Raw genomic sequence first — 27,026 nt, 5'->3', positions numbered from 1 at the left:
AGTCAGAGTTCAGTGTTCCCATTCTGCAGCAGAGCTTGCACAGGGCTGTCAGCAAGTAACTTAATCTGCCTGTATCTTTTGTTTCCTGTTTAGTAAAAAGGTTAGTGCTACATCCTTACTGTAGAAGAGCATTAGAGGATATATTTATTATATAACAAAGGAAACATAAACAGCTTAATTTTAAACAAAAATTGGTATCTGTTCTTGGCAGGTCCCTTCAATTTAGTAGGGTTGGAGTACAGCCTTTATTTAAAGGTGTTGATAGCTTTTTTTGGGGCATTGTTTCTGGGTTTGAGTCTTTTGCTTTTTGAGACCTAAAACATTCTTCAATGATTTGGGTTGGTCTACGTTTTTCATTAAAGAAGCATGGAGATACAGAGATCATGTTGACAGCTTTTCAGGCAAGATGCAGCAGCAGATCTGCCAGGAGCTGAACTTTGGTTGCTCTGTGTAGGAGGTGTTAGAGTCTTTGGAAATGCATCCAGTTATCACGTTGTCTCAGGAACACTGCGATGCTTAGAGCGGAAAAGACAGTTTTCTAGTTAGGGCAGGTCTAGACCTAGCATGTGTTCTTAGCTAGCAGCTTGCCCAAGGAGGTCTTGCTGGAGTGTCGACAGCAGTGATTTTCAGTTTGAGAGGTGCAGCTTCCATATGGAAGTAGAGCTGGTTAGGGGAGAGCTGTAGGTAGGAGGATTAGAAAAGAAGCTAGCAAAGAGCAACAACACGAATGAGAATGGCACCTTTTTCTGATGGTATTGCCTAAAGGTGCTGCCTAGGCGCTTAGGTTTTGAGAGAACTAAATCCTTGGTAATTCCTAGTTTCCTTGTGACACTTGAAACACCTTCACTTTACAGCAGAGATTTAGTCTTAGCTTGGAAACTAGCTTTGTCAATCTGTATTTGTAGTATTTGCAAACTTGTAAAGTTGCTCTGATGATAAGTATGTTTTGTCAACTACCGGAAAAGTCTTCCAGTGGTACCAAACTGGCATGAAAGCCTTTTTTTTTTTAAGAGTCAGGAAGGAGCTTAGGTTCTACTCCTGAAGCTCTTGGACACGTTACAACAAAGTTAAGAGTGTGGCATATTGGCTGTGCCTTTCCATTGCAAAGAAAATCCTGATTTCTTCCGTGTCTCGATCTGCTGAAGGCACCCCTCACTTTGCAGAACTGGGGGAGGTTTCCTGCGGTTGCAGGCGGACGTGTTGTTAGCATGCAGGGGGTTTGCTAATAGGAGGTTGTGTAACGCTGACAACAACTCCTTCTGTGCAGCTGTTTGAGTGTGGTGATTTTGGCCGGGTGATTACTTACCAGGTACAGGTCAGTGATACGAAGAAGGATTTGAATGTGTTCAAGCTCAGGTTTAAGGAAAACAAAAGCAAAAACCCACCCCACGCTCGTGGGTCGAACGTAAAACTGCAGCACGTTGTTACCAGTGATGCTGTAAGACTGCAGAAGCCCAGGGGTTGTCATTGACGGTGCTGTATCTGATCAGCATTTCCTTGCAGGACTAGCCGAGGACAAACCATTTTCATCCCTGGTTTAGGGACTGGGGCATGAAGAAGGGCTGGGCACGGCTCTTGCCGCATTGCTGCTGGGAGCAGGTACGTTCCTGAGGGAAGGCAGTGTGTCACCGGGCCGGAGCTGAGCTTCCCCGTGTCCGCGCCCAGAAGCAGCCTCTTTGCATCGCGGCACAGAGAGCAGAACCACTCTTTCTTGGTCAGAAGAGCAGTGATGCAAGGAATGAAAGCGATAAAAGCAAAAAGACATTAAATTGTCAGCTGCGTAGCCTGGGCTTGCTTTTTGCTGGCTGTCGCTTTCTTCCTTCAAGGTGCTAATAGCAGGAACATTGCACATGGCTCGAGGTGTGTGGCCAGTGGTTAAGGTTGCCACATCTGCCTCACAAGCCTGTGTTTCCACTTTGCTTCTGAATTACCTTGTCTTTCAACAGCTCAGGGCAAATTTCCATTAAGGTGTCTGCTCTGTGCTGGCAGAGTCTTAAAACATCCCAGGAGAGTCAGGCATTTGCGAGGAAGGAAATTTGAAAGGAAATGCGCTGTGTGGGGCAGAAATAGGCATAAAAATACTTTCCGAAGCATTCCTGTCATGCATCTCTTGAAACAGTGATGTAAACCTTAGCAGTGTTGCCTGTGCTAAGGGCAGAGCATTTCACTACGCCACGGGGGAGCCGTCTCCACCTGGCTGGGTCCAGAGCTTCTGGAGAGCCTTGTGCTCAGGGGCATGCTGCTTCAGCAGCACGGTTCTCCATAGGTATTGTCTGCACCGAACCCCTTCCCCTCCGTGCTGCAGGATTGAGCTAGGAGAGGCTCTTCCCTGAACGTGGTGGGGGCCAGCAGCCATGATCTGCCAGGAAGGGTTTTGTTTCTGTTTTTTGGTGGAACGTGTACTTGGAGCACATTGCCTGGGACTAGTCTGGACTGTGACAGAGGAAGGTGGGAGAAGGATCTTCTTTCTCTCGTTCTCTGCCTTGTCTTGCTGCTTCCCTCCAGATCAATGGCTTGAAATGCCATTCGTGCTGCCGTTGTTTTGGGAGTGTCAGTCCTCTCGCACAATCTCCAAGCCCAACCTGCGTTTTAGACCTGTGGATGAATCTCTTTGCCTTATTAAAACATTTGTGCCATTAACTTCCTTCCCTGAGGTTTATGTTTCTGTCATCTGTGTTCCCAAAACAATGAAATTTGGAGGCACAATAAATGAAAATTACTAGCTAAAGCTGTTACAAAGGCAAATCTATTCTCTTCATCTCTTGCATCCTCCTGCTATACCCTCTCTACTTGGCAGCCTTTCTAATGTGCAGTTGCCTTACTTGCCTGTGGACAGATGTATGGCAGGGCGTTAGACTAAGACCAAGAAGCTCAGTTCTGACTTTGACCAACAGCCCTATGTTTGAAACTTAATTGAAAAGCTCATATGAATTAGTCAATGTGCTACATAGTTCCTAGCCCTTGGGTAACAACAACAACAAAAAACAACAAGTAATTCTGCAAGCTAAATACCGGTCTGACAGAAGCATGGGAGTGTGGAGCTGATGTCTTGTAGCCTCATCTATTTTACTTAGGAATTAGAGAGCTTTTTTAGCAAGTCACTTTAACCTGAGGATACACAGAAGGCTAAATATATGCACTGAGGAAGAAAACAGCAAGAAAGAAATCAGTAAAATGGGGAGTGTGAATGGAGAACAGGTGAAATCACGATTTAAGGAATGAAGTACTACCAAGTACTATATGTAGGATACTGATAGGATGATATAACAAGATAACTGGTGTCAAGACTGTTTGCCTGAAGTTCGTTCTACCACTGATAAACATCTTGCTTCTGCTGTCTTTTTTGAATACCCTGTAAAGTTTTCTGTTTCTCTTTGTTGTTGTTGTTGTTGCAGAGAGCCAACTGTTGCCTGGGAATAATTTCACCAATGAATGCAACATTCCTGGAAACTTCATGTGCAGTAATGGGCGCTGCATCCCAGGGGCCTGGCAGTGTGACGGGCTGCCAGATTGCTTCGATGACAGTGATGAGAAGGAATGCCGTAAGTGACCATTGCCGTGACCTTGGTGTGCCTGATACCACAAGGCTTGGCTAGGTAGCATTACTGGCGTGTTCGGTAGTATACGTTAAGTAAGCAATGAAGCTACTGCCAGTTTCTTAATTTCTTTATCGTTTGAGAAGATATATGGCCCTTCCTATTATTTCTGGTCTTTAAGGTTCATTAAATTGGCCAATTTTGATTCAGTGCTTGGTAGCAGGTACCTAAAACCCTATTCACAGATGGATAAACTGAGACAGACTTGACCTGTGGCTCTTCCAGTGGAAGACTGATGCCCTGTGTGATTGCAGGGATTCAGGCCTATATAATAAAGACCTTAGTTGTGTACTGCTGTAAGTTGACCTCCACAACCATCAAGAGAAGTCCCTTTGTTTCAAAGTTTAGCTGTATCCTGTTACTTGTGTTCCACTCCTCAAATTGTAATTCTTAGCCCTTTGAAACTTAATAGTAACTTTCTGCAAAATAAAGGGAATGAATTGGCTAATAATGTTTGCATGTTTTAATCCTCCCTACAGCACTCCCAGTTCTAGAGAGCTTAAAAAGGCTTTGTGATTTCATCTCTTTGTTAGCACTAATTAAGTTTTAGTTAGTATTCTGCAACATTTAGTTAGCATGAAACTTTCTAGGCTATGCGGTATATGCAGACATCAAAATTATGCTGCAGCATAACATCATGATATGAAATCCAGTTGGGAGGGAAAAACCCTCAAATGTTATGTTCTTCTAAAGCGTCTGAGAACTTTCTGAGAAGTAAGTTAGTGCTTTTTGTCTAACAAATGTTGCTCCTTTACATGTGTGCTTTATAGGGGTTTTTATTAATCTTTTTGAGAACCTTACCTTTCAGCCAACACGCTTCAAGGACGTTATTAGCTTCACTTGTGGAGCAGAATAAAGAATAGCTTCTTCCAAATTCAGTGACTAGAAATACGATGTTTTGTTAAATGCTTGCTTCTTTAATTTGATGCCTCACCTTTAATTCCAATTTTCCATCCCTTTCAAAATAAGGAGTCTTTAATAACTGTGCTGTGGAAATCCACATACATAGTCCTGCTTTAAACCAGTGAGCTTTTTTCTGCTTCTAAGGCATTAAAAGTATCTGTATAAAATATCTGATCCTTTGTAGTCTTTCTAAAGCGTCAGACTTATGTTGCAACATTGAAGACAGGTTAATTTATTGTTGTTGTAAGGATTGATCAGTTGTGCCTATCTTTTTAAACCCTAGCAGAATTGTTATTAGGGGGAGCTTTGACAAGAATAAAAAATGTCCAAAGTTCAACATGCACCTTTTGGTCAGATGTTCCTGATGACAGCAGCTGCGTGACTTGCAGGTTCCTTATTACCTAGCTGTTGAATATGCTGCTGGCATGGCTTTTGGCGTGCAGTCACTGCTTCTTAAAACGAGCTGAATGAAGGCGCTTCTCTGTATTCGTAGGATGCAAACCCAGAGATTTCTGTCTCTCCTCCTAAGAATATTGTCATCCTCTGCCTCGCAGGAATTTCACTTCTCCTTGTTAGACTAGAAAATCATAATAAAAATTTACAGTAATCTTAAGGAAGATTTTCTTAATGAAGACTGGGCTGGACATTTGCTCATGAATCAGTAATGGGAAAATACGCTTCATGACTTGCTGTTCAAAAGCTTTCTTACCAAAATCAGTTGGGTCTAGTGAACTGCAGGCAATAATGAGCATAGTAACTGACAATAAAATATAAATAGCTGCAAAATGACAGTTCATAAAAGTTATTCTTGTCATGACAGACTCAAATAAGCCTTACTGATCTAGGTTATGTTGCAACTACGAATTCATATTTCTGTGGAATTTTTCTTCTTTGGGTTTTTCATTTAGAGACTATCAACTCTCTTGATTGGCTAACAGTTTTCAGGACGAGCATCCTTTTGATCATACCCAAGTTAATGGAGGTAATTAGACTCTTCTTTCTTCTTCACATACATCTACCTGCTCTAACTGATCACCTTCATAATGTAAAATTAGCATGGAAAAGAGACAACGGGGAGAGCAAGGGATTCATATCCTGTGCTGGCTTGCTGTTAACAGGTCAGATAAGCCAAAACAGAATGGAAATAGCGCTCATTTGAATCTCCAAGCAAGAAATTAATATTCATGCAAACAAGGCTCTGTAATGCATCCAGAGAGTTTTAAGCTGCCTGTTTTGCATCTCCTTCCTCTCTGTTTTACTAGACAGCTTTTAACAGCTGCTGTTTGTGGGGTGCTACGCCCTGTGCTCCTTGCAGAGTCATGGTGTGTGTGTGTGTGTTTGCTTTTTCCTGTTTAGGACCATGTCAGTGGTCACAAAGTTCACAAGAGAAATGATCTCGTCACCAGGGATCCCCTTCATTGGCAGGTGTGGCAAAGGGACAAGAGCTGTCCCTGGGAGGCAGAATTACGGAATTATGAAGGAGGCTGGAAAGGCTTCGTGGTGTTAGTTGTTGGCTTATGACTGAGTTCAGGAAGCTGGTTTACTGTCTCGAGGATGGATGATCCTTCTAACCCAGGAAATATCCCATTTTGAATCCCACTAAGCACCTAGACTTCTGGACTTGCTGATAAGCTTACGAGGGCCAATTCAGTCTCTTAAATATGTGGGTATAGTGAGTGCCACAAAAAAAGTTTTTGTTTTTGTGATGAATTTTGAAAATGGGCCAACTCTTCTGAGATATTCTTATAGTTGTCACCAACCAGTCTTTTACATGGTGATGAAAATTTGGATCAGTTTAAACAATCCAAAAGTGGTGGTAGAGAGTTTCTAGGTCAGAGCTAAGCATTGAAAGGCATTTCGTTTGGGAAGGGTGGAGGATGAAAAATCACTTGTCTCTTCTCCCCCTCTCCAGCTTGTGCCAATCTGTAAAGAGAGGTTCATAGATTAATTTAAGCTGGAAAGGATTCTGGAGGTCTTTTGGTCCAGCTGCCTGCTCAAAGCAGGACTGGTGTGGATCAGAGTCGCTCAGAGCCTTGTCTGCTCAATTGCTGAGCATCTCCAAGGGTGAAGAGTCCGCAGCCTCACTGGAATCCTGCTCCAGTGTTTGTATATCCCTTCCAAGATTTTTTTTCCCCCTAATATATAGTCACTTTCCAGTGATTGAAGCTGAAGCAAGCGACTTTTAAAGATATGCAGTGTGGTTAATGTGCAGGTCCTTAGTGTTGGGGAGAGAGGGGTGTAGGAGCCTAAGGACTGATCCTCCTGACTGCAGAAACAGCAGTGGGAAATTGAGCAGGTTGGCACTCAAGATGTGTGTGTGTCACATCTGGCTGTGTCACTGCACCAGCAGCATTGGTTACTAGTGCCAAGTTCCTTAAGAGAGGGCAGCTGTGCCTGAAAGTGCTGTTCTAGGATCACAAGGCTTGAGGGACGTGCGTCTTTGTGTATAGGGAGAAAAGCTTTATTTTTTTAAATTGTTTTAGGCTAGGCTTTGTTACCTTCCTCCTATCAGAATAGGGCTCTGCTTACTACAGCTTACCTTGCAGCAAAAGCAGAGCCCTTTGTTTTCTGCTGTGATGTTGCTTTGCATTAGCTGAGCTGTTGATAGTGGAGACAAAGCCGTAGGAGTTGCATTAGCAGCACGAGATGGCTGAGTTCCCAGTGTGTTACTACCCTGAGCCATGCTTTAAGCTGCTTTGTCTGCGATTCCTCATCGACTAACTACTACACATTTAAAGGCTTTAACCTTGCTTTAAAATGTTTGTGTGTGAATAGGTGCTTGCTTGCTGGATTCAGATGGTCCTGCAGGCTGATATCTTTGTGAAGCAAGTGCGCTGTGTTTTGGCGTGCCCACGGAGGCAGTTTCACACGTGTGCCGTCAAGTGCAACGTCTTTCCCTCCCTTTTGAATTGCCTTATGGTTGAACATGGGTGCCCAGCAACATCTGATGAATGCCATTACTGTGCCATTTTGTTCTGTTTGTTACCCTTCGGAGATGAAAACTTACAACTCTGAAGTTCTGCTTTTTGTTTTCTGCAGCCCTTGTGTGAAAAATGCTGGTCTGGATTTGGAGGAATTCTGCAAAAGCAGAATTATGTATGCTTTGTCCATTCATGTCTGCTCTTCCTTCTGTTCCACTAGTGCTTTTTCTGTCTTCTCTGTGGAGGACCTTCTCTGTTAACCACGTCACTTTGCTTGTGGGTTTTTTCTTCATCTTCTGCATTCGCCAGAACCCATACCATCTGTCGTGTTCCTGGCTTCCTCTCTGCCCTGACCTGTGATCAGTTTAACACTTCCCATGCCAGCTGTCTGTACGCTGTTTGGCACACAGAATATCTTTACTCTTCCTTATGTCATGGTGACTTGGCAACAGAAAAACTTCATCCAGTTTTATCCAGGCAGGAGGGTTGAGAAAAGGCATAAGAGGGAGGGAAGAAGCTGAGACAGGGACTTACTGTTGTAAATGAGAAATGCCTCTCCTTGAAGCAGAGCATCTCTTTGGCTCTTCCTCCAAGCCACTAACTGAGCCTGGAAAGCAATTGACCATGTCAGTGTAAATGTTTTGGAGTATTTCTTGTTCTCAGTAGTGCAGATAACTTCCTTCAGTGCATCTCTCAGAATGGAGAAGCTTTCTGTAAGTTGTTCCCCCGGCTCTGCCATTTCTCATCTGTTGGATTGTTAGCTGGCCTGTGAACTCACGTACTGCTCGTGCAGTTCTCCTTTGAACGCTGGTGGGCTTTTAGTTGCTGCTGCTATTGCTCTGTAGCTGCGTACATGATCTGTAATGGTAGCTGAGGCTCCTCTTGACAGGAGCGGAGTCTTTACCAACAGGACTTTCCTGGGGAGCATACAGTTGTTGACTGCATAGCTCCTGGATCGTGCTCCAGCTATATCCCAGGCGTATGTACGCCTGGAGCGTAGCGCTGGCGCGGGTCAGGATGGGCGCTGTGTGCTGTCAGCTGCTCTGCACTCCCAGTCTGTTAGCAGGTGTAGAAGATCCAGAGTTACATGTGAGAGAATCTGAAGAGGAAGAGCCTAGACATATTTTTGGATGTTTCAAAGCATTTTGAGGTACACAGATTATCTGTAATGCTGTCCGATATACCTGCCTGCTGACATATTCCTGCGGGGCCGGGGCCTCCATCCGGCTGCTGGGAGGGTTTTCTCTGGGAGATTTGGGAGTACAATAACGTTCTTAGTTAAGCTCCTAATGTACTCTGTCATCTTTGTTTCCTCCTTTCTTTGCTCTTTTGTACTTCTTTGTATTAGACTATTACCGAAAGAACAATGTGATCACTGAAAACGGCTTTTGTCAGCTAATGAGCAACAGCTAGTGGAGAGATGGCATGTTGCTGCCTTTGTCAGCTAACGAGCAGCAGATGGTGCAGATTCAGAGCACGGCACATCATCCGTGCTAAGTGCCTGGCATGACAGCAGCCAGAATGAGAGATACCAAATACCCAGAAGTCTAGATTTTCCTTCATCACTCTTCCGAAAGCCATTTCTTACAAGCCAAGTTGGTGCGTTCAGCTGTGAGCAAGTCGTGGTGCACAGTGAACACAGTGACCAGCTGTCTTAGTCTGAGGGCTGAAGGGTGTGGGTTGGGGGCTAGAAAAAGGTCTCACACTAGGACAGCCTCAGGGCAGTGGTTTCTTGTGTTAGGAGCTTACATATCTCATGCATTTCTGTTTCTTGTTCAAACATGAAGGAAAAGCAGGTTTTTGAATCAACGATAAAGGCTTTGTTCTGAGAGATGGCTGAACAGTAGGGCATCGTTGGTGCTTGTAAGACTGTGCTGTCAACAGACTGACCTGTGCAGGCTTCTGAGAGCTGGCCCATGCAGGAACGTCTGGGACTGCATCAGGAAAAGGCTTGGTTTATCGCCAACAGTTCGGCAGCAGCAGATCTTACTGTGGTTGTCCTTCAGACAGTTAAGAGTCTTTACATGCAAGTCTTCTCTGTGGGGGAGAATGTCTTCATTAACTGAAGCGCTTCATGGAAATGGTGAACTTTAACTAGTGTTCCCCAGGCAGGTATTGAAGCCACCTGCCAAGCGAGCTTCTGCTGAGGGTCTGCCTAGTCTCACCTGATTGCAAAACACATTCTTCTTCAGACACACGTGTGCAGGGACCCCTTGCAGTCAGGATGGAAGGGCTTATGATGCTTGCAGTCCTGGGTTGCACTCTGCGTGGTGTGCTAAGCTAAGCTTCTCTGCGTTACTACACTAGCAGGCTAACTCACGTGGCCTTGAAGGCTGCAACTCCTATTAGGGCAATATGGGAAGCCAATTCAATTCAGGTGCCTAGCAGATCTGGTAGGAGCCTTTCTGGTTGTAAATCAGGGAACTGATGCTTTCAGAGTACATGCTGAAGCCAGGCTCCTGGTGGCTTTCCACCTCTTGGTGACAATTACACCAGGGAACTCCTAGACCCGTCAGGCCTAGGCATGTACTTGCATGCTATAGTGCTAAGATGAGTGTGCCTCATATGAGTGTGCCTATAGTGCTAAGATGATAGTGCCTGAGAAAACTTGTGTCTTTCTCTGTAGTCCATTTCCTTAGAAGAGAAGTGTTTTCTGGGGGAACTTCTTTGAGCAGTGAGTAGCAGGAGTGTTTTCTTGACCTATTTGTATTTTTGTGGTTGTAGCCATACTTCCATTGTTCTTGTAAGCATTTTTAAATCTTTGGCAGAATAATACTTCAGGTAGCACTGTAGTTACTTGTTCATTGATGTGATGTTGGCATATTAATCCTTTATTTCTTCTCTTGTATGTCTCTTAACCATGTTCTTGCTTTTTCCCTGTAGAGTTTGAGTTGTGTGTTTATATATAAACACCGTATATTTTCACACTCCACTCCATCTATCTTTTCTATATTGGGTATATTTTCAGTTCCATGTAATCTATTGAAATGCATGCAACATTTTATATAAATGTCTTATAGTCTCAGAAGACTTAATGAATCTTTTGGTGTTGTCAGGAGGTGGAGTGAGGGGGTGGGAGGTGTGGCACAACTACACTTGCGTCATTCCTACATGTTTCTGTCTGCACTCTTGCTCTGCACTGACCTTACATTGGTGGGGAATTAGACTGGGTTAGCAATATAGTGTAGTTTGAAAATACAGGCCACAGTAACCATTTTTAAGTTTCCCAAAGGTTTCCTGTGCGTTTTTGTTCCGACTCCAATTTAAAAACCACCTACCAGACAAATGTTTACTGCTCCCTCTGGTGTTCACTTCCAACAGGTTTTACTGCTCAATGTGTTAAGGAATGGAGTTGCTGCAGGAAAGTGTTCATAACAAACAATTACACTCGGTTGTGGGTAAGACAGAAAAAGTCTTTTTATAAGAATGCTAAAGGAAACCCACACTCTGCAATTAACAGCCTGAGTTTCGTAGATTATGTGCTGGATCTTTTCCTGTGCTCTGAAACCTTTTCAGTTGGAAAACTGAAAATCTTGCAGAACAAAGGCAGGTTTGTTCAGTTTTCATCTTCAAACTGGTGCTTCAGATGTATGTTGACTGACTTAATTACATTCAGTTTCAACAAGAGGTAGTTAATGAAGAACTGTGGGTGTTAAAAGCTAAACGATGTCAGAGGGATGGAAGGTTTTTTTCCTTTTAAAAAAGCCTACTGAAACTGAAGTCATAACTGATGAAGGTGCTCTATGGTTGTGCAAGCCCAATGCAGCCAGCAGTAGGAAGGAGGAGGACTGAGTGAGAACTGTACCAGCATAAAACCCATGTCACGTGCGTGGAAGCCTCAGGTTGGCATGGTCAAACTCCTTGTCCTGCCTTCTTGCTGATGCAGGGTAGATTTCAGAAGAGGCCCTTTAGATGATTTTTGCTTCTCACTGCTTTAAAAAATAAAAGTTTCATGAGGTTTACCCTTGGGGTTAGGAGGATGCTTCAAATCTGTTCTATGGGAAGATTACACGCTGGAATTATATTAAGGCACATTATGTACTCGTGTTTTTCCCTGTGTAAGTCTCAAAATTAAAATGGCGAGATGGATTGAATTTCCTAATAAAAGGTCATTGCTCTTGACCCAGATCTTTCTGGTGAGAGTCTGGATTTATGTGTTTGTCCTCACCTCTCCTTACACTTTGCTGTGAGAGCAGTCAAATTCATGACATCCACAGTGCTAAGAATAAGTGAGCAGATCTACTAGCTGCTTTAAAAGATGGAGAGAAAAGGTCTTCTGGAGACAGTGGGTTCTGCGATCTCTATAAGCTATTTAATGGCTGCTTATTACCATACTACAATTATTACAGCTGCAGTTGTTTTGCTTGGGGTTTAGCCACTCAGCAGTCAGCCTGATGAATGGCTTTCATGTTAAGGAACAAAGGGCACAAAATAACTCCGGCTGCTATCCTTTTAAATACCAGGCTTTAGGCTCAACGAGCAGAGCTCAGTGCACTAGAGAATAAGCTGCAGCATTTTGTTAATAAGAAATGTCTGCCCAGTCGGAATTAACATCAGTAAGCTCCAGGGATTGTCTAAACCAGCCAAGATCTCCTAGAAATGCAGCAGCAGGCCAAGAGTCTTGAGTAGGTTTAATTCTACCCATCTGTAAAGACTACTGACTTCGTGGTGTTTAATATACCAGTGGTCACCACAAAACTACTCATAAAGCATCAGCTAAAGCTTGGTGTTAACTAAGAGTAATACCTCAGAGAAGGAGGGGGAGAGAGATTTTCAAGAGACACCGTTGCATCCCTAGGAATAAGATCCAGCACTGCATGCCTTCGGCACCTTCGTGGACTCCCCATCGTCTCACCTGCTTCGGTCTGTTCCTGCTAGCCAGGTGCACTTTTAGCTTTGAGAAGTTCCCATTGGTGGTTTCTGATAATTGAGATTCTCTCTTGCTTGCTAACGGCTTATAATAGCGTGAGCTAATTAGTTGTGAAGTGTGTCGTATTGAAGCTCATCGCATTTTGGAAAAGACGGATAACAATCAATACTTACAGGTAAGTGATTTAGCAACCTGTCACTTTTAAAAATGGAACTTCAGCATGAAAATCACTGTGATGCTTACAAGAATTTTATCTTAAGAGTCTAACACGCTGCAGAAGTAAGTATTAGAGCTGAGCTTGTGCTCTGCAGTTCTTCAAACCCATACCCACCACTTCAGGAAGTGTGGAGTGGCTGTGACATGGCTCGTGGTACTAACAGGAGGCTTAGGTGGCTGTGACCTTCAGGCACTGGTTGTGTGCAGTTTTGGAGATGGTGATGAGCCTCTGCTGTAAATGAATGTGTTCAGAGACAGCTGAACGGTTGACATGCATAAGTGAGGTAGCAGACAAGTACTGGCTGATGTAAAGTACTCTGCAGTCCCCCGTGAGCGTGGAGGATGACATAAGAAGCGAGACAAAGACATAGAGATAAATATAAAAGCAGTATATTAAAATAACTAATATGATTACAGGAACTACAAGACTTCAAAACTCAGTGTTTCTGCTAAAAGATAAGTGAAATAGTAGAAATATGAAGCTGCCTCTTTTTTTTTTTTTTTTTTTTCCCCTCTGAGAGAATGATCTGGGAATTTAACTTTCCATATAAGCTGGACTAACAGTCTACCATTGTGGTCTCCTACCTTTCTATTCCATTTCTGTAATAAAGCCTATAAGTAGTTTTTTGTTTTTTGTTTTTTTTTTTTTTCCCTTGACTGCTTAATTTTTTTTTTTAAATATATGGGATGAGAAAATGTAACATCAGGACCAGAATGAGGGAAGAGAGCTTGCAAACTGGAAAGCCCATGCCAGTCACAGTAAAAAAGCTCCAGCAAAAGTAGGTTTTGTGTATTTATGTTAATGGAGTAAGCATTGTCATGCACTAGGTTCCAGGCTGACAGATATTGTGCAAACAACAATCTTACAAAACTATACAAAAACAATCTTTAGTGGCCCGATTCTTATTTACAGTCTGGTAATAATGTGTATAAAAGGCTAATGAAGCTAACGTATTTCTGCATAACTAGAATATATAGCAGAAAGTTAGGAGTTCCTCTATAAAAGCACTTGTGTGTATATATATATGCACAGAAAACCTCTGTCTTAAGATCAATGAGTGCTTTTAGGCATCCTTATATTTTTCTCAGTGCCTCCTGGTTGACCTGGAATATTTGTTGCTCGATGCTAATGCACCACCTGCAAATAATTTTCAGGTACACCTCCAGGTTGCTAGACCTGGGAAAAACTCCTGGTTTCCTTCCTGGAACATCAACGCTCCTAAGGAAACCCAGCTTCAAAGGCAGACCACAAGTCTTAGTGAACCTTTGCCTGGAAGTCATCAGTATATCACATTATCACTGCTTAGCTTTCACTGTCTCATACAGAGCAATGTTTTGCACTTCTGCTTAGAATCTGGGAAGCTTTTAGTAATCATGCAGCAGTTCTTTTGGCTGTAGTGTTTCTGATCTTCGGGGGCTTTGAGCTGCATCTTGACTGTGCTGCTTCTAACGTCTTGCCTCCTTGATCAGTGCGATACTGGTACCAGCCTGGCTCGCTTATTCCCTTTGGAAGACTAAAAAGAAAATCCAGCTCAAATGACTGATTAGGTCGCTTGCTTCGGTGGAACAGAAAAGCTTATCTGATCGAAGGGTCAGGAGGGGATGGGGAAGTATTTGGCACACTCTGGTCACAGGAGCAAGGAAGGACTCGGAGGAATCAGGCAGGTCAGATCCCCAGTGCCCAGCTCAGTCCCTTCAGGGGCCTGCTTTCCCAAGGCTGTCCATTGCACCGTGGTGGTACTCTGAAGGCCTACAGGTATTACTTACCTGTGTGTTTTTCTGTGATGTCTTATCTTCCAGAAGTGGAATTTCTCATAACAAGTTTTGAAGTGATTTGTGAAGTGTTAGACAGCAAGTCTGAAAGCTGAAAGAAAACCCTGCTCTCCCAACCTGTAATAAGTTTCCAGCGTAAGGCTGGCTTTGCCATTAAGCTGTTACTGTTTTTATGGACCTTAATTTTTCACTCCAGCAAAATACTCTTTCCAAAGCTGCTGTAGGTAAGATACCCGCAAGAATCCAGCCTGTATTACAGCACTCATGAGAAGTGAAGCAAAAAGGGAATTGGCTTCTAAAATCTTGCTGGCTGCCTTCAGGTGTACATTCACTGACACAACTAGTAAGCAATCAAATGTCAAGGCTTTGCTGGCATTCATGTGGAGTGAGGGGGGCAGGTACAGAGGTGTTATATTTCATCTTGTGTTTATAATATAGAAACTGAGCTGGGAAAGGAGAATCATCATCTTTGGCAAAAGGATTTCTTAACTGCTCTTTGAATGTGCTGCTCTCCAGGATGTAAAAATAGCTTGGAGTGCCATTTAGCCAGCAGAACCACTGGAATATCAGCTTTATTGAAATTTTTTAGCAAATTTCTTAGGTAGGTGACAAACATCAGGATTCTTAAACAAAGCTGAACTTTAAACAATGCATGAAATGAGCATCTGCGTTAATTGAGAAGATGCTGTAAGCCAGCTGCTAATCTTTTTGTTACTTACTCAGATGGCTCGCAAACTTGGAATATCAAACTAGAATTAACTCTTACTTTCATTCATGATTAAGCAACCAAACACTTTGAGTTAGTTATAATGCAGTTTATAATGAAGTGACCATGGTGAACATCTCATTTGAAGCTCAATTGCAGAAATTTACACATGAGTAAGGGCAAGTGCAATAGCATCTAGCATTTGATGGCTATTTATGCAAGGAGATCAAAAGGGTATGTGGTGCTAAGTATTTAATCCTCTTGATGGTCCCCTCTAGATGGGGGTCAGTAAATAGCCGGTTTGGAGGGCTTGGAACTGGGGCGGGTTTAACAGCTGGGAGCAGTCAGTGGCAGGATGCAGTGTTGATCAGGTAGGTACTGCCATGGATGGGGTGAGGGATCAAAGTCCTTGCCACATGGATGTCCTCAGGAGCGTTTCCCCTGCCGCTGGAGTCCATTACTGCATTCTGTTTTGCTTATACAAATCCTGAACTGGCTTAGGATTTGTGCTTGTCTATGAAATTATTAAAAGAAGCATTACTTTACTCTTTGACAACAAGTAAAGGCCAGTGTCTCCACAGTACTCCAACTCTAAAGTGCCTTCTCTTTTTTCCCCTTTTCAAAGGAAACAGTTGATTCTGTGGTAGCTGAGGGTTTTGTTTTGTTCTTTGTTTTTTAACTTTAGTATTTTTCTTTCTTACTATAAACTATAATGTAAATACTGCCCATGTAAGTGGGTGATGGTTTATTAGGTCGGAGGCAACCTCTGATGTTTCCTGTGGCTTTAGTTTCACTAATTTTTATAAAAACATTTCTGCTTTTAAGACAAGCTACTTGTTAGGCTCACTTTCTCTGAGTTTCAATTAGCAGTTTCTGACTAGCAAGTTTTTCACATGAGTGGTTAAATAGGGAGCAGAGGTAAGAGTGCCCCAAGGGCTGTTTGTAGGTGAAACAAACGCTTTGTAATAGCTGTGTTTTGGATCAAAACTCATTAAGGTTTGTCTCGAATTGGAGAACTTCTGGTGTAGTAGGCTTTTATGTGGATTTAATACTGGAAAATATTGCTTAAGTGCTACCTTTATTCTAGATAGGAAGAAACAAGAAGAGGAAGTGAAACTTCTCCTTGTCATTCTGCAGGGCAGCCCTGCTGAAGGGTTCCGTGAGCCCACAGATGATGCATTGGCATGCTGTGCTGAGGCAGCTGCATGACTGCAGGTAGTGGTGGCTTTCCTGCTGGGAACCAAAGTGAAAATAAGGCCCAGACAGCAACTAACCAAAGTTAGTATTAGCTGGGTTAGCATTTATAGCAGTTCTTGAAGCGAAAGGCTGTCTTGGTGTCGTCCTGCCTGTTAAGTTGTGTTGTAAAATCAATCCTTCTCTGTAAATTCAAGTTAAAAACCATTTTTCAAAGAGCGAGGAGAAGTTGAAGAGATGGCTGGTTTTGTCTCCTTCATAGAGTTGTCACTGAAATGCTGTGCATAGCCACTCCTGGACCCACAGCGCTGTCTGATGTGGCTGCGGCATCTCTCAACACAAATTAACCCCAGGGAAGCGTAAGGTGGTTCACTGTCAAAGCCAGGAAAACACCTGTGGCTGGGCAATAGTGCAGCATCTGCACACAAGAGTTTCTGTTTAGAGAGTTGCTCTTGCATGTAAGTCCTCAGGTTTTGGTGAGCTGAATAAATCCCCGGCCATCGCTGGGTTGAGATGTGTGGGTGTGAAGCAGCGTACAGCTGTTTTGCCTGATCACTACCTGGAGGGGTTCTGAGGCAACAGTTTGATTGCAAGGATGCTGATGCTGAAATACTGTGGAGTTTACTCCTAGCTGCAGGTTGTCGCAAAATGTCTGCTGCTGATCTGCTGCATCCTGTTTTCCTCACTCCAGATTGCAAAATGACTGAGACGCATTTCAAAATAGAATTGTTTGTAGTGTTAAAAGAAGGAAATGTGCTTGTCCTAGTGGCTGCATCATGTGAGGTATGTTACGTGCTATCTTTGCATCTGCTGTGAAAAGAAGGGGAATGCTGGAGGTGTGGTTGAGCTGGCTCAACAGTTAAGGTTTGTCACAAAGTTTCTTCCCCAAAGCTTCATTAGCAAGGCTGTGTACTGGCTTCTGTAAGAGAAAATTGACTTGTAATAAATGTTATAAATGTATAATGTCGTCTTTTCAAGCAATGTCTCATTAGAGTGACAAACAGATCTAAAATTTTACTTTCTCAAAATAGTTTAGTGTCTCCTTACAGATACATGAGACTTTTTTTTTTCCCCAAGAGGTTGGCTGTACCATTTTGTCCTGGCGATATCCCTCAAATCTGTAGTCCACAACTGCAATTCACTTGCTGATATATAGAGAAATCATTTGATGCCTTGCTGCTCAATTCCCATATTACCTATGGAAAGCAAATTGCTTGCCCATAACTGAAGAAGATTTGTTACAACCTTCTAATCAGGTTTTAAGACCTTGTAGCCAAGTCAGGGGTGTCAGAATTGCTTTTGTGCAAGGATGTATCTATATACAGTATATGGTTTCATAAAGTATATGCTAAATCTGTTTTTTTCCCCCCACTGTTCATCTTTTTGCTGAGAAATAATAAAATGGATTACACTTTTCGAAAAATACTTCTGTTTCACACTTGGTCCCCTAAAGATAGTAATATATTTTTCTGTTAATGCTGTAGAGCTGTGCCTGCAAACTGTCACATCCTCAGTGGGAACGTACAGCCAGTCCTGATTGGAAGTTACTAATTTTTTTTTTAGAGCCTTAAAAGAAGGGGGTGGGAGGATTGGTTTCTGCATAGCATAAGGAGTGAGTTCACACACTCGCACACATAACTGCCAAAATAGTTCTCTTGAACTTAAGTAAATCAATCTGGGGGGAACATTTGGCAAGCTTATACTGTGGCCAGGAGTTCTCTGCAAGCATCTTATCCCCTTCCTTCAGGTTTGAATTTCAAGAGACGAGAACAACTTGTCAGTGAGGAGCAGAGTTTCTTCACATGGTTAGGAGAGTCAGGGGAGGCTCCTCCTGTGCATGGCTGTTCACTGGCACCTTTATCTCTAAATACCATGGGAATTCCATTTTGTTTAATGTAGATAAAATTCATGTTAATGTTTCATTCCTGGATTGCTTCTGCCATGACTAGGTAACAGCTGAAGAGAAGAACTGGGGTGAATCTCTCCTTTTCCACCATAGGTTTGGGGTGTTTTTGTGCTTGTTATAGTTCTGCAACTGATTCGTCATCTGGATCCAGAGTGGATCTGCTGTTTGAGTTGCCTTTCTTTAGACACAGTTTTGTAAGTTGCTGGGTGTTTTCTTGCTGTTTTCCAAGTGTGGCCTTCAGCCCTTTCCCCTTCCCCCCAGTTCATGGTCCCTCAGTTTCTTAGGTTTGGGAGTCCTGGGCTTGGGAGGATTTTTACCAGTTCCTTTGAAAACAACCAACTTCTCCCTTCCCTTTCCCTTGGCTGGTGATAACAGCAAGGCTAAAGAATAAAGAAGGTCAGATGATCCACATGTGTCTGTGTCCTTTTTCACTGCTCTTCTGCCATCTCCTGATACCCAAGTAATTTTTTATTATCCTGAGCCCATTTCAGCCGAGTGTGACAGAAAGATATAGATTGCAAAGATAATGATGTCCTTGAGAGCTTATCAAGACTGAAGTCACTGAAGGAGCCAAATAGGTAACTGCCATTATATAAAAGTGAAGCTTTTCAGGTACGGATCTGCCTGAAAACTTGAGGCTTGTGCAGCAGAAGGAGATGTGCAAAGGAGAGGAAAACCTTTTTCATAAGTCGTGTAATGGGAGTAGGAATTGCAGAAGAGTGCTGTGGAGAGTGTGGCAAATGACTTGAATCCACCACAGGCAGTCATGAGCCTGGTAGATGTATCTGTTACTTGTGAGGGTGCCGAAGACCTCAAGAAAATGGATAGCCTCATTGTGTTAAGGGTATCATTGCAGAATGAGAAGGTACATTTACGCTTGGGAAGAAATAATTGTGTTTTCCATAGCAAGTTTGTGAGCAATGACCAAACAGCTCTTGCCTGAATACCTCAGGAAAGCTCTGCCAGAGGACAGCAAGGATGTTAAATTGGAAATAAAGCAGAAATTCCCCAGTAGGGATATCAAGAGTCTCAGGGTATGTGGCTTGGACTAAGCCATTAGTCCTCTTTTTTCCTGCATTTATACACAGCACATGAGAAATGCGTTTTGTGTTTGGAATTGGATCTTGGAAGACAGGGCTCTGTTTGGGAGTGAGACTTGTGCCTACCAGTTGCAAGCTGTGTGGCTAGTGAGTCACAGCGGCACTTGAAACAATCCTTTATCTCTTCAGGGCATCTAACATGAGTGCACATTTGAGTTGGGATTGGCTGGTGTATGTATTATGCCTGTTGCAAGTATGCAGAAGTGCATTTATTTTTTGTTTGCTGTTGTTTCCTTCCTTCAAGGATAAATCAACATATAATACATAAATTAAAAAAAAAAAAATCTTGTTCTCTGGCTTGCTGTTTCAAGAGGAGGAGGAGCTAGGAAAAGGTTTGAAGAGAAAATTTTGAAGTAAACAGTTGTCCCAGCAGTACTTGCATTAATCAGTGTCCCGAAGTCCTGAATAGTTTCTCCCTCTTTTTGGTGGGGTATTGGGATGCTTTGGACAGACAGAATGCATTTTCCAGAAATACGACTTTTTTTGTGGTCACTCCAGCTCCCTTTTCCTCCAGATGTTGTGAAACATTAAATACTGCTTATGGTTTGCCTGTGGTAGCTGAAGGGAGCGCACCAGACGTGCTTGGGGCCTTCTCGGCTGAGGGGCTGGGAGAGCTGCGGTGGTGCGGGGTGGGTGGATTTTCAGTGATGGCGATATTGGCCAGAAACTTGATAGCCTCCAAATTCAGACCCCAAATTGTGACAGAAGTAAACCTGCTTGAAGAAACAGGATGCAGTAAGTGCTAACAGAGGCAACCCCACAGTTGCTGCTTCTTTACCCTCCATTTCTTGGAACTGTTCGGGCTCAAAATACTTGCGTCTAAAGGAGGAAGCTGTCCAGAGGCTGCCGTTCGGTCTGGGGAGTGGAAATGGTCTGGGGTATGTTCCGTGGTGTGGAAGAGATGCTAGCTCCTAGAGAAAAGGGAAGAAAAAAAAAAAAGGGCAGAGCATTGGGAACCTCTTTATGTAGGAGCATTACAGCCACATGTTCCCAGCAGCAGTTTGGCTGGCTGGTTAGCGTGTCAAATGCTAATGCAGACAGCTTGCTTCAGTGACGGTCGTGGGATCTGTTCCTGAAGTGTTTGTTTTGCTGCTTTTGTTTGAAGAGTTGGGGTATGGCACGGCCTCAGACCTTGTGGTTACTGAATTATTTAGCTGAAATCAGTCTGCCACAAAACTCCAGCACGGGAGTTGCTCTTTGAAGCTGTGTGAAGAATTCAGGGGCTTGAGTGTCTTGGCTGAGGGTTTTCCATTGCTGGTGGTGTTGAGCACGGCAGCTACTTCAGAGTAATTTATCACCTGTTTTCCTACAAAGTAATGTCTCACTTTTTTTTTTTTTTCCCCTAAGTGGACCTTGGATCTTGGATTCTCTTCAGAATATGTAGTACTTGAATATGTGTAACTCAGTGATACATTCCATTTTACACTCCATAATCCTAATTTAAAACTACTGGTATAATAATAAAGAAAAACATGTAACAGAGGAACTTGTAGGAATTTGCCTTGGGAGGACACTAAATCAAGCAAGAGTCACTGTAGCTGTGGTTTAAAGCTGTTTATATGTACTGCACTGAGTGATGGAAGATGGCTCTGCTACAGCTGCACTTGGTTTTTATCCTTCCAAGAGAGGTTCCCTTCCAAATTAAAACAAAGCTGCTTGTCCCCATTGAGTATATTTTGTTGTTGTTTTGTCTGTACTTCTGTGTTCCCTGACTTTGTCCTGACCTTATAAGACTGCCCACGTTGTCAGATTGGTGTGCCATATGGCTACATAAAAAGACTGCCTGCCACCACGATCTCCAGATCTGTCACATTTCAAAACCTGGGAGTTGTAAACACATCTTGCACGTTTGGTGTAGAAGTAAGGAAAGAAGGAAAAATTTACTCAAAATCCCTTAAGTTAGACAGCTGACTTCTTTACTGTTGTTCTCGTGTGAGTGGTCTGCGTGTGGCATTATGGCATGTTGGCGTCCTCCGTGCTTGCCTCCCTGCCGTCAGCCAGGCTCTGCTTTCCAGGGCACTTACTGAAGGGTCTGTGATGCAGTGCAGAAAATCAAGTTGCGTGCTAATCTCAAAAAAGGGAAGGAAGAAAAAAATCTAAATTAGGTTCAATTGTCTTTACTTTGGGAGTTGTTTTTTTCTAGGCTGGTGATAACACAAGACTGCACTGGTGCTTGCCTTGAGCAATGTGGAGGAAGCATCTGCATTACTCTTGCTGAGGGCAGTGTTCCCTTCTCCCTGCCATGAAGAGTTGCTGTGCAGTGAAGTAAAAAAATGCAAAGTGCTTGAGATCAAATGAGATTCTGTAATCATTTGTTAAACATGTTTTGATGCCATTGTTAGTATTTAGTGTTATGAACCGCTGTGCGAGTACGATGAAATAGATGTGGTTTATGTCCTGAAGAGCTTTATGATGAAAGCCATATGATGGAGAGATGTACAGTAACAGATGCAATTCATGCAACTCATGTTCCTTTTGCACCCAATTTTATATAATTTTCTATAAATTATGCTAAGTAACGGCAGTGTTAATTATAGCATTTTCTTTTTTTGAATTTGACTTTTACAGCCTTAAAAGTAGTTTAATGAAGGTTTCTTATATTTCGTCTTTTCAGAAAGACACTAACTCATTTTATATCTTTCTATTCCCCTTTCACTCTCTGGATAATTCCTGCATCTTTATACACCTGTCTTTGCCCATTTCTTCCTCCAGATCCCAAATTCTCCAAACCTGCTGGTGTGTTCATTATCCCTATCCACCTTGGCCTCTCCACTTGTAGGCTTCTCTGAGCACCCTGTACTGCTACAGAAGTGTCTTTTAACCTTTGTAAGACATTTCCCTAATCTTTACCCTCTTCTGTGTGTTTCTTCTTGCAGCAAAAGCCAAGTCCAAGTGTGGTGCCACGTTCTTCCCCTGTGCCAGTGGCATCCACTGCATCATCGGCCGCTTCCGGTGCAACGGCTTTGAGGACTGTCCTGATGGCAGCGATGAGGAAAACTGCAGTAAGTAAAAAGCACAAGTGAAAGCATGTTTTCTTTTACCTTATCTATAGTACACAGAAAGGAAGCCTAGTTAGCCTTTAGCTTGAGTCAGATAACCTAGATGATGTGTGCTTTCTTTGTTTTTTTTGAGAGAGTCTCTCAGTTGCTTCGAATGTTGATAGTGTTAACAAAATAAGTCAACTCTGCCTCAAAAGGAAATGTAAACTTTAGTTCTTACCTCAGAGGAGTCTCGTCAACCTCCTTGCACTAATTACTGCCTTACTTTCATCTTCCTTCGGAGGTGTATATGTTCTCTGATCCTGAAGCACTGCTGTTTGCTGCAAATCTTCCCTTCCAATCTAGCTACTTAGTTTTGTCAGGCGCTGGCACTGCCTCCTGCAACTTGTTACAGGGTGTATTTTTATGGTTGTTGGTTCAGCAGCTCAGATGAGACTTATGCAACAGAACAATTGCTCTACAACAAGCAATTCAAGAGTGGTGGTAGGGTGACATCCAACTTCTTTGCAAACCACTGCATTTTAAAATGGCATGATAGCCTAACTAATAAAGGCAAGGTTTCACCTGCTTTCATCTTGGTTTTGGTGATGTCCAATTTCCACCTACACATACATAAACACTGTCTTTTTCATTAGTATATTCTCCATTTCTTCTTCACTGTATTTTCTTTTTTCCAGTCTAAGTGGATGATTTCTTCAGCAGTGGTTTTTTTCTGGTTAATTTTAAGATGTTTTCTGAGCCAATCATTGCTACAGGATGGAGCCTGTGCTATTGCGTGCACTGTCAAGCAAAATTAGCAACACTCAAAATTTAGCCTCTTACTGCTGTCAGAGATAGAGAACCATGTGTGACATCTACATCACAAAAACAGGGCTTGCCTTAAAAAAATATATTTTTAAGGATCCAATCAGTAGGAGTGATCTTTTTATAAGGTCCAGCTCTGTTTTTTTGTACATAATGTCTGTATATTATGTTAAGACGCATTTGTAATTTTGAAATGAGATTTAAGCTGCATCTTTGCTTATAACAGGTTCTCTGTACTTGAATGCAATTCACATTGGGCAAATATTACAAATATGACTTAAAATTGTTTAATTCTTGTTTTCCCATTTCTTGTCACCGAATAAGATTAATTATTTGTTTATCAGAGCATTTAGTCTTCTCTGTTTATACACGTTATCAAACAAGAAAAAATAAAAGAAAGGGTTGTTTAGTGAAACAGGTTCTTGGAAGGAGAAGCAGATTCTCAAAATCAGATGTGCCTGCCAACATGCAAGCTTGAGCTCCTGAGTCGTTCAGCAGCTTGCAGGGAAGTCACAGCAGAGATATCATTTGAAGTACTACTTGACTTGGGCTAAAACCCTTGCGTGTGGCTGCATAGATCCATTTCTATCTGTAACTCTAGCAGGGATTTATCACAGCAGTAAGGAAAGGTTACGTTCGATCCCGCAGCCCTGCTGCTATTATCAGGAGCTGGTAAAAGCCCTGATGTTGCGTGGGTCTGTAGGCGGAAGCTCGCAGCAAATACTTGCTCATTCTCTTGTTGGAGCAGGCTGGGTTTTTCCTTTTAATGTCATTTAAAGGTCAGGAGGAGGCCAACAGACACCAGTTTTCAAAGATAACAAAACGGGCAATCTTTACCGTGATCTATCACTGTCTACTTTTTGGAGGACTTGCCTTTCTTGTTTGTGTGCTTCCCCCACGTGTTGAGGGAGTTTTGGCTCCTGGGAGGGCTGTGGCAGGGAGATAGCACCTCTACGGTGAGTATGAGGGTAATGGAAGAAGGTTGAAGGCTAGGGAAATTACTTTGCAGTCTTTGGATTATCCTTGAACAAATGGACTAGAAAGAGGTTTTGACAAGTGTGCTTTGATTATCTTTGAGGTATTGGACAGACAAATGGCAGGTTTCAGTTTAAAACAACCACTCTGGTTATGGTTATGAATTCCTTAATTTCTCACGTGCTTGTAGCATGTAGCTCCAACAGGGCCTTCCAGCTGATCTTCCTTTTTCTCTTTGCCATTTAAGCACACACGTGGTATTTACCAGCATACCTAAGTGTCTTGTCACAGCTTTGCTTATGTAGAGAAACAGCGCTGTAGGCCCTAAAGTGACCTGCAAAATCAACATGCTCTGCAAGTACGCAGCAGTTCCAGACCAAAGGAGATTTGGCATGTTCATAATAAATGTGCTTTTGGGGAGCTGGAGGAATTGCCCAGATGTAGGGAGTGTTTGTTATGTATACTGCAGATTACATGCATAGCAGACTTTAAAGGTCTTTTTTTTTTTTTTGAAAGACTCTTTAAGGGCAGTTCTTACTTTAAAGAATAAAAAAATAGGAAGCCAGTCAGTATTTGGAACTGTAATCCCCTTTGTTATTGTGGCAGAGAAGCACTTTGAAGCAGACAAGGCATCTAAACAGCTTTTTAAGATTTTCAGTTGGAATGCTGCAGTCAGTTTCAGTCACCTCATTACCAAAAATTGGCGGGAGTTCAGAGAAGAGTGACAAAAATGATTAAGGGACAGAGATTGATTTATGAGGAGATATTAAAAACTGCTAAATTATGCATATCTCAGCTAAGCCATGACTACGCAGGAAGATAAGGCTATCTACGCTGTATGCGCAGGGTGCAAACACTGTTCAAGGAGGGATTATGTAGTTATGTATGCTGGGGTATAGCTAAGAGTAGAAGGATGAAATTAGGAAAGAGAAAACAAAGATGAGTATCAAGGAAATCTCCTTGGCAGTCAGACACATTGAAGCTGGGATGTAATCTCCTAGAAATGTTGAAACTGTGCTGCCTGAGGTTTTTAAATGAGACTAGACAGAGCAGTAAATAAGCTATAAGGTGCTAGGTTTACAGTGGGTTAAAAGACTGCTCTACCTAAATGAGTCTGCTTAAAAACTATTCTGTTCTTACTGGGTGTGCATTCACCTAACTCACAGGGCCTTATTTTCCTGAAAGGATTTTCTGGGTGCGTATTACCCTCAAAAAGGAGTTTCAAATTCAAACTGAGAATTTGAGAAATGTCAACACTGCCATTGTATCAATTCAAAAAAGCAAGTTGGAAAAAACAGAACCAGTGGTAAATTAAACACTACACACCAGTTCTCAGCTAGAACTGTTGGCTTATAAGACTTGAGCAAAACTGAGTTTGTCATAAGGGGAAGCAAAAGGCAGTGCTGCCTTCCGTATGTCTTCAGGGTGAACAAAAGTTGAGCGCCTAACAGTGCTTGTTACAGGGACTCTTATGAAAGTGAACAGAAGGCTTATCACAACTGTGGGTGGACTAAACCTCTGTTAATTCTAATGAATCTTGTATGAATTAGAAATTTCATCTCCCTTTCCTCAGAGAGACAACGTGTGTTTGATTGCCAAGTTACTCCCACATATTCAGTGAATTGACCAACTGTTGCATTGTGACCTGTTGTTGATTGCTTAAAGGCTATTTCACTGCCCGGATAGGAGAATCTCTAATGAAAGATCTCACTTTCTCTTTTCGCAGCAGCAAATCCCTTGCTTTGCTCTACTGCCCGATTCCACTGTAAAAATGGTCTTTGCATTGATAAAAGCTTCGTCTGCGACAGTCAAAATAACTGTCAAGACAACAGTGATGAAGAAAGCTGTGAAAGCCCTCAAGGTAGGCATAAGGTTTTTATTCTAATCTGCAACATTATCCCAACTCCAACTAATGTGGAGCAGGCACAGTAGAAAATATGATTCTCTTGGCTTGCTCTGTGTTTGCTAGAGCTGTGGTTTCCTAATCCTGCAAATGAGTGAAAAACTGTGTGTGTTTGTGTGTATGCATGTATTTCATTATCACTGTTCAGAGGACTGTTATCTTTCTCAGATTAATAAAAATGCACTTCTGCAGGAAGTGTTTATAATCTGTCATCCAGAGCTCACTGAAGTTTCTGGGAATGCATTTAGTGACTTCCAAGAGAGACGGATTGGACCCAGAGGGATCAATAATAGAACTTCGGTTTGAGGAAGTTTGGTGGTCTGTCCGCTTACCAGATCCGTCCGTGTAGGCTTAAAGCTTTAGGCCCTCATTGCTCAGTTACTTTCTGCAGGGTATGTTTCACTGTGGGAGAAGACTACAGTGAAAGAATACATTACTACCCTTTTTAATTTCTGTTTCATAAGGAGAAAAAAAAAATGAAGTCAGGGAAAAAGTTTTTACTAATGATTGAAAATTGTTTGTATTGAGTCATGTGAGAATCTCAAAACACAATCTCTGGCATTTTTTTCTTTTCAACTTTTGCTCCATCTCTGCATACAGCGTTCCTCGCATTTGTTTTCTGTAACTTAGTACCATGGTATTTTATGAAACATGAAATATATATGAATGACCTGAGGGTGACGAATGATGTGTATCAGGCATCAGCTGCTAAACGTTTTCATGTCTGAGTTACTACTGAGAGACCAGAGTAGGAAAGAAGGGAGACTGGGTGGATGTTTGCAGGGATATCGCAGTGCGCTGGGACCTATAGAGAGCAGGATACATGAAGGGAGAGAGAAGGCAGGGTATGAAAGATGAAATCTGAGAAGTTGAAGGAGAATTACTTCAATATTTAGCTGCACTGATGATTTAGTCCTTCATGAAAGAGAAAATAATTCAGAGCTCAACACGGTGATAAATATTCTTGACAACTCTTAAGGGAAGAAGGAAAACAAGCAGCAGCGATGTCAACAAAAAAGGGTTTAGAGCAGTGGTGTGTGATGATCTCTTCTGTGTGGTTTCTCTGCTTAACCTACGAGCTCTTTGTTGGGCTCGGGATGTAAAAGCTGAATGGGTCATCCTGGTACTTGTCCTGGTGCTCGCCCGGGCTGTGTCACGTC

General features: G+C 42.5%; 1 protein-coding gene across 1 annotated transcript in view; it reads left to right on the top strand.

The window, feature by feature from the left end:
* The window catches only part of LDLRAD3 (low density lipoprotein receptor class A domain containing 3), a 110,878-nt gene that overhangs the window by 29,886 nt on the left and 53,966 nt on the right, over positions 1–27,026 (top strand). Inside the window, exons 2-4 of the mRNA XM_050711216.1 lie at positions 3,396–3,542; positions 22,062–22,187; positions 25,690–25,824. Coding sequence (XP_050567173.1) covers positions 3,396–3,542; positions 22,062–22,187; positions 25,690–25,824 — 408 coding nt within the window. The remainder of the gene's footprint in view (positions 1–3,395; positions 3,543–22,061; positions 22,188–25,689; positions 25,825–27,026) is intronic.

The sequence above is a fragment of the Cygnus atratus genome, chromosome 5 (genome assembly GCF_013377495.2).
Source record: "Cygnus atratus isolate AKBS03 ecotype Queensland, Australia chromosome 5, CAtr_DNAZoo_HiC_assembly, whole genome shotgun sequence".
Classification (NCBI taxonomy): domain Eukaryota; kingdom Metazoa; phylum Chordata; class Aves; order Anseriformes; family Anatidae; genus Cygnus; species Cygnus atratus.
The sequence above is the reverse complement of the archived record's forward strand: the minus strand, read 5'-3'. Positions and strand labels throughout refer to the sequence as shown.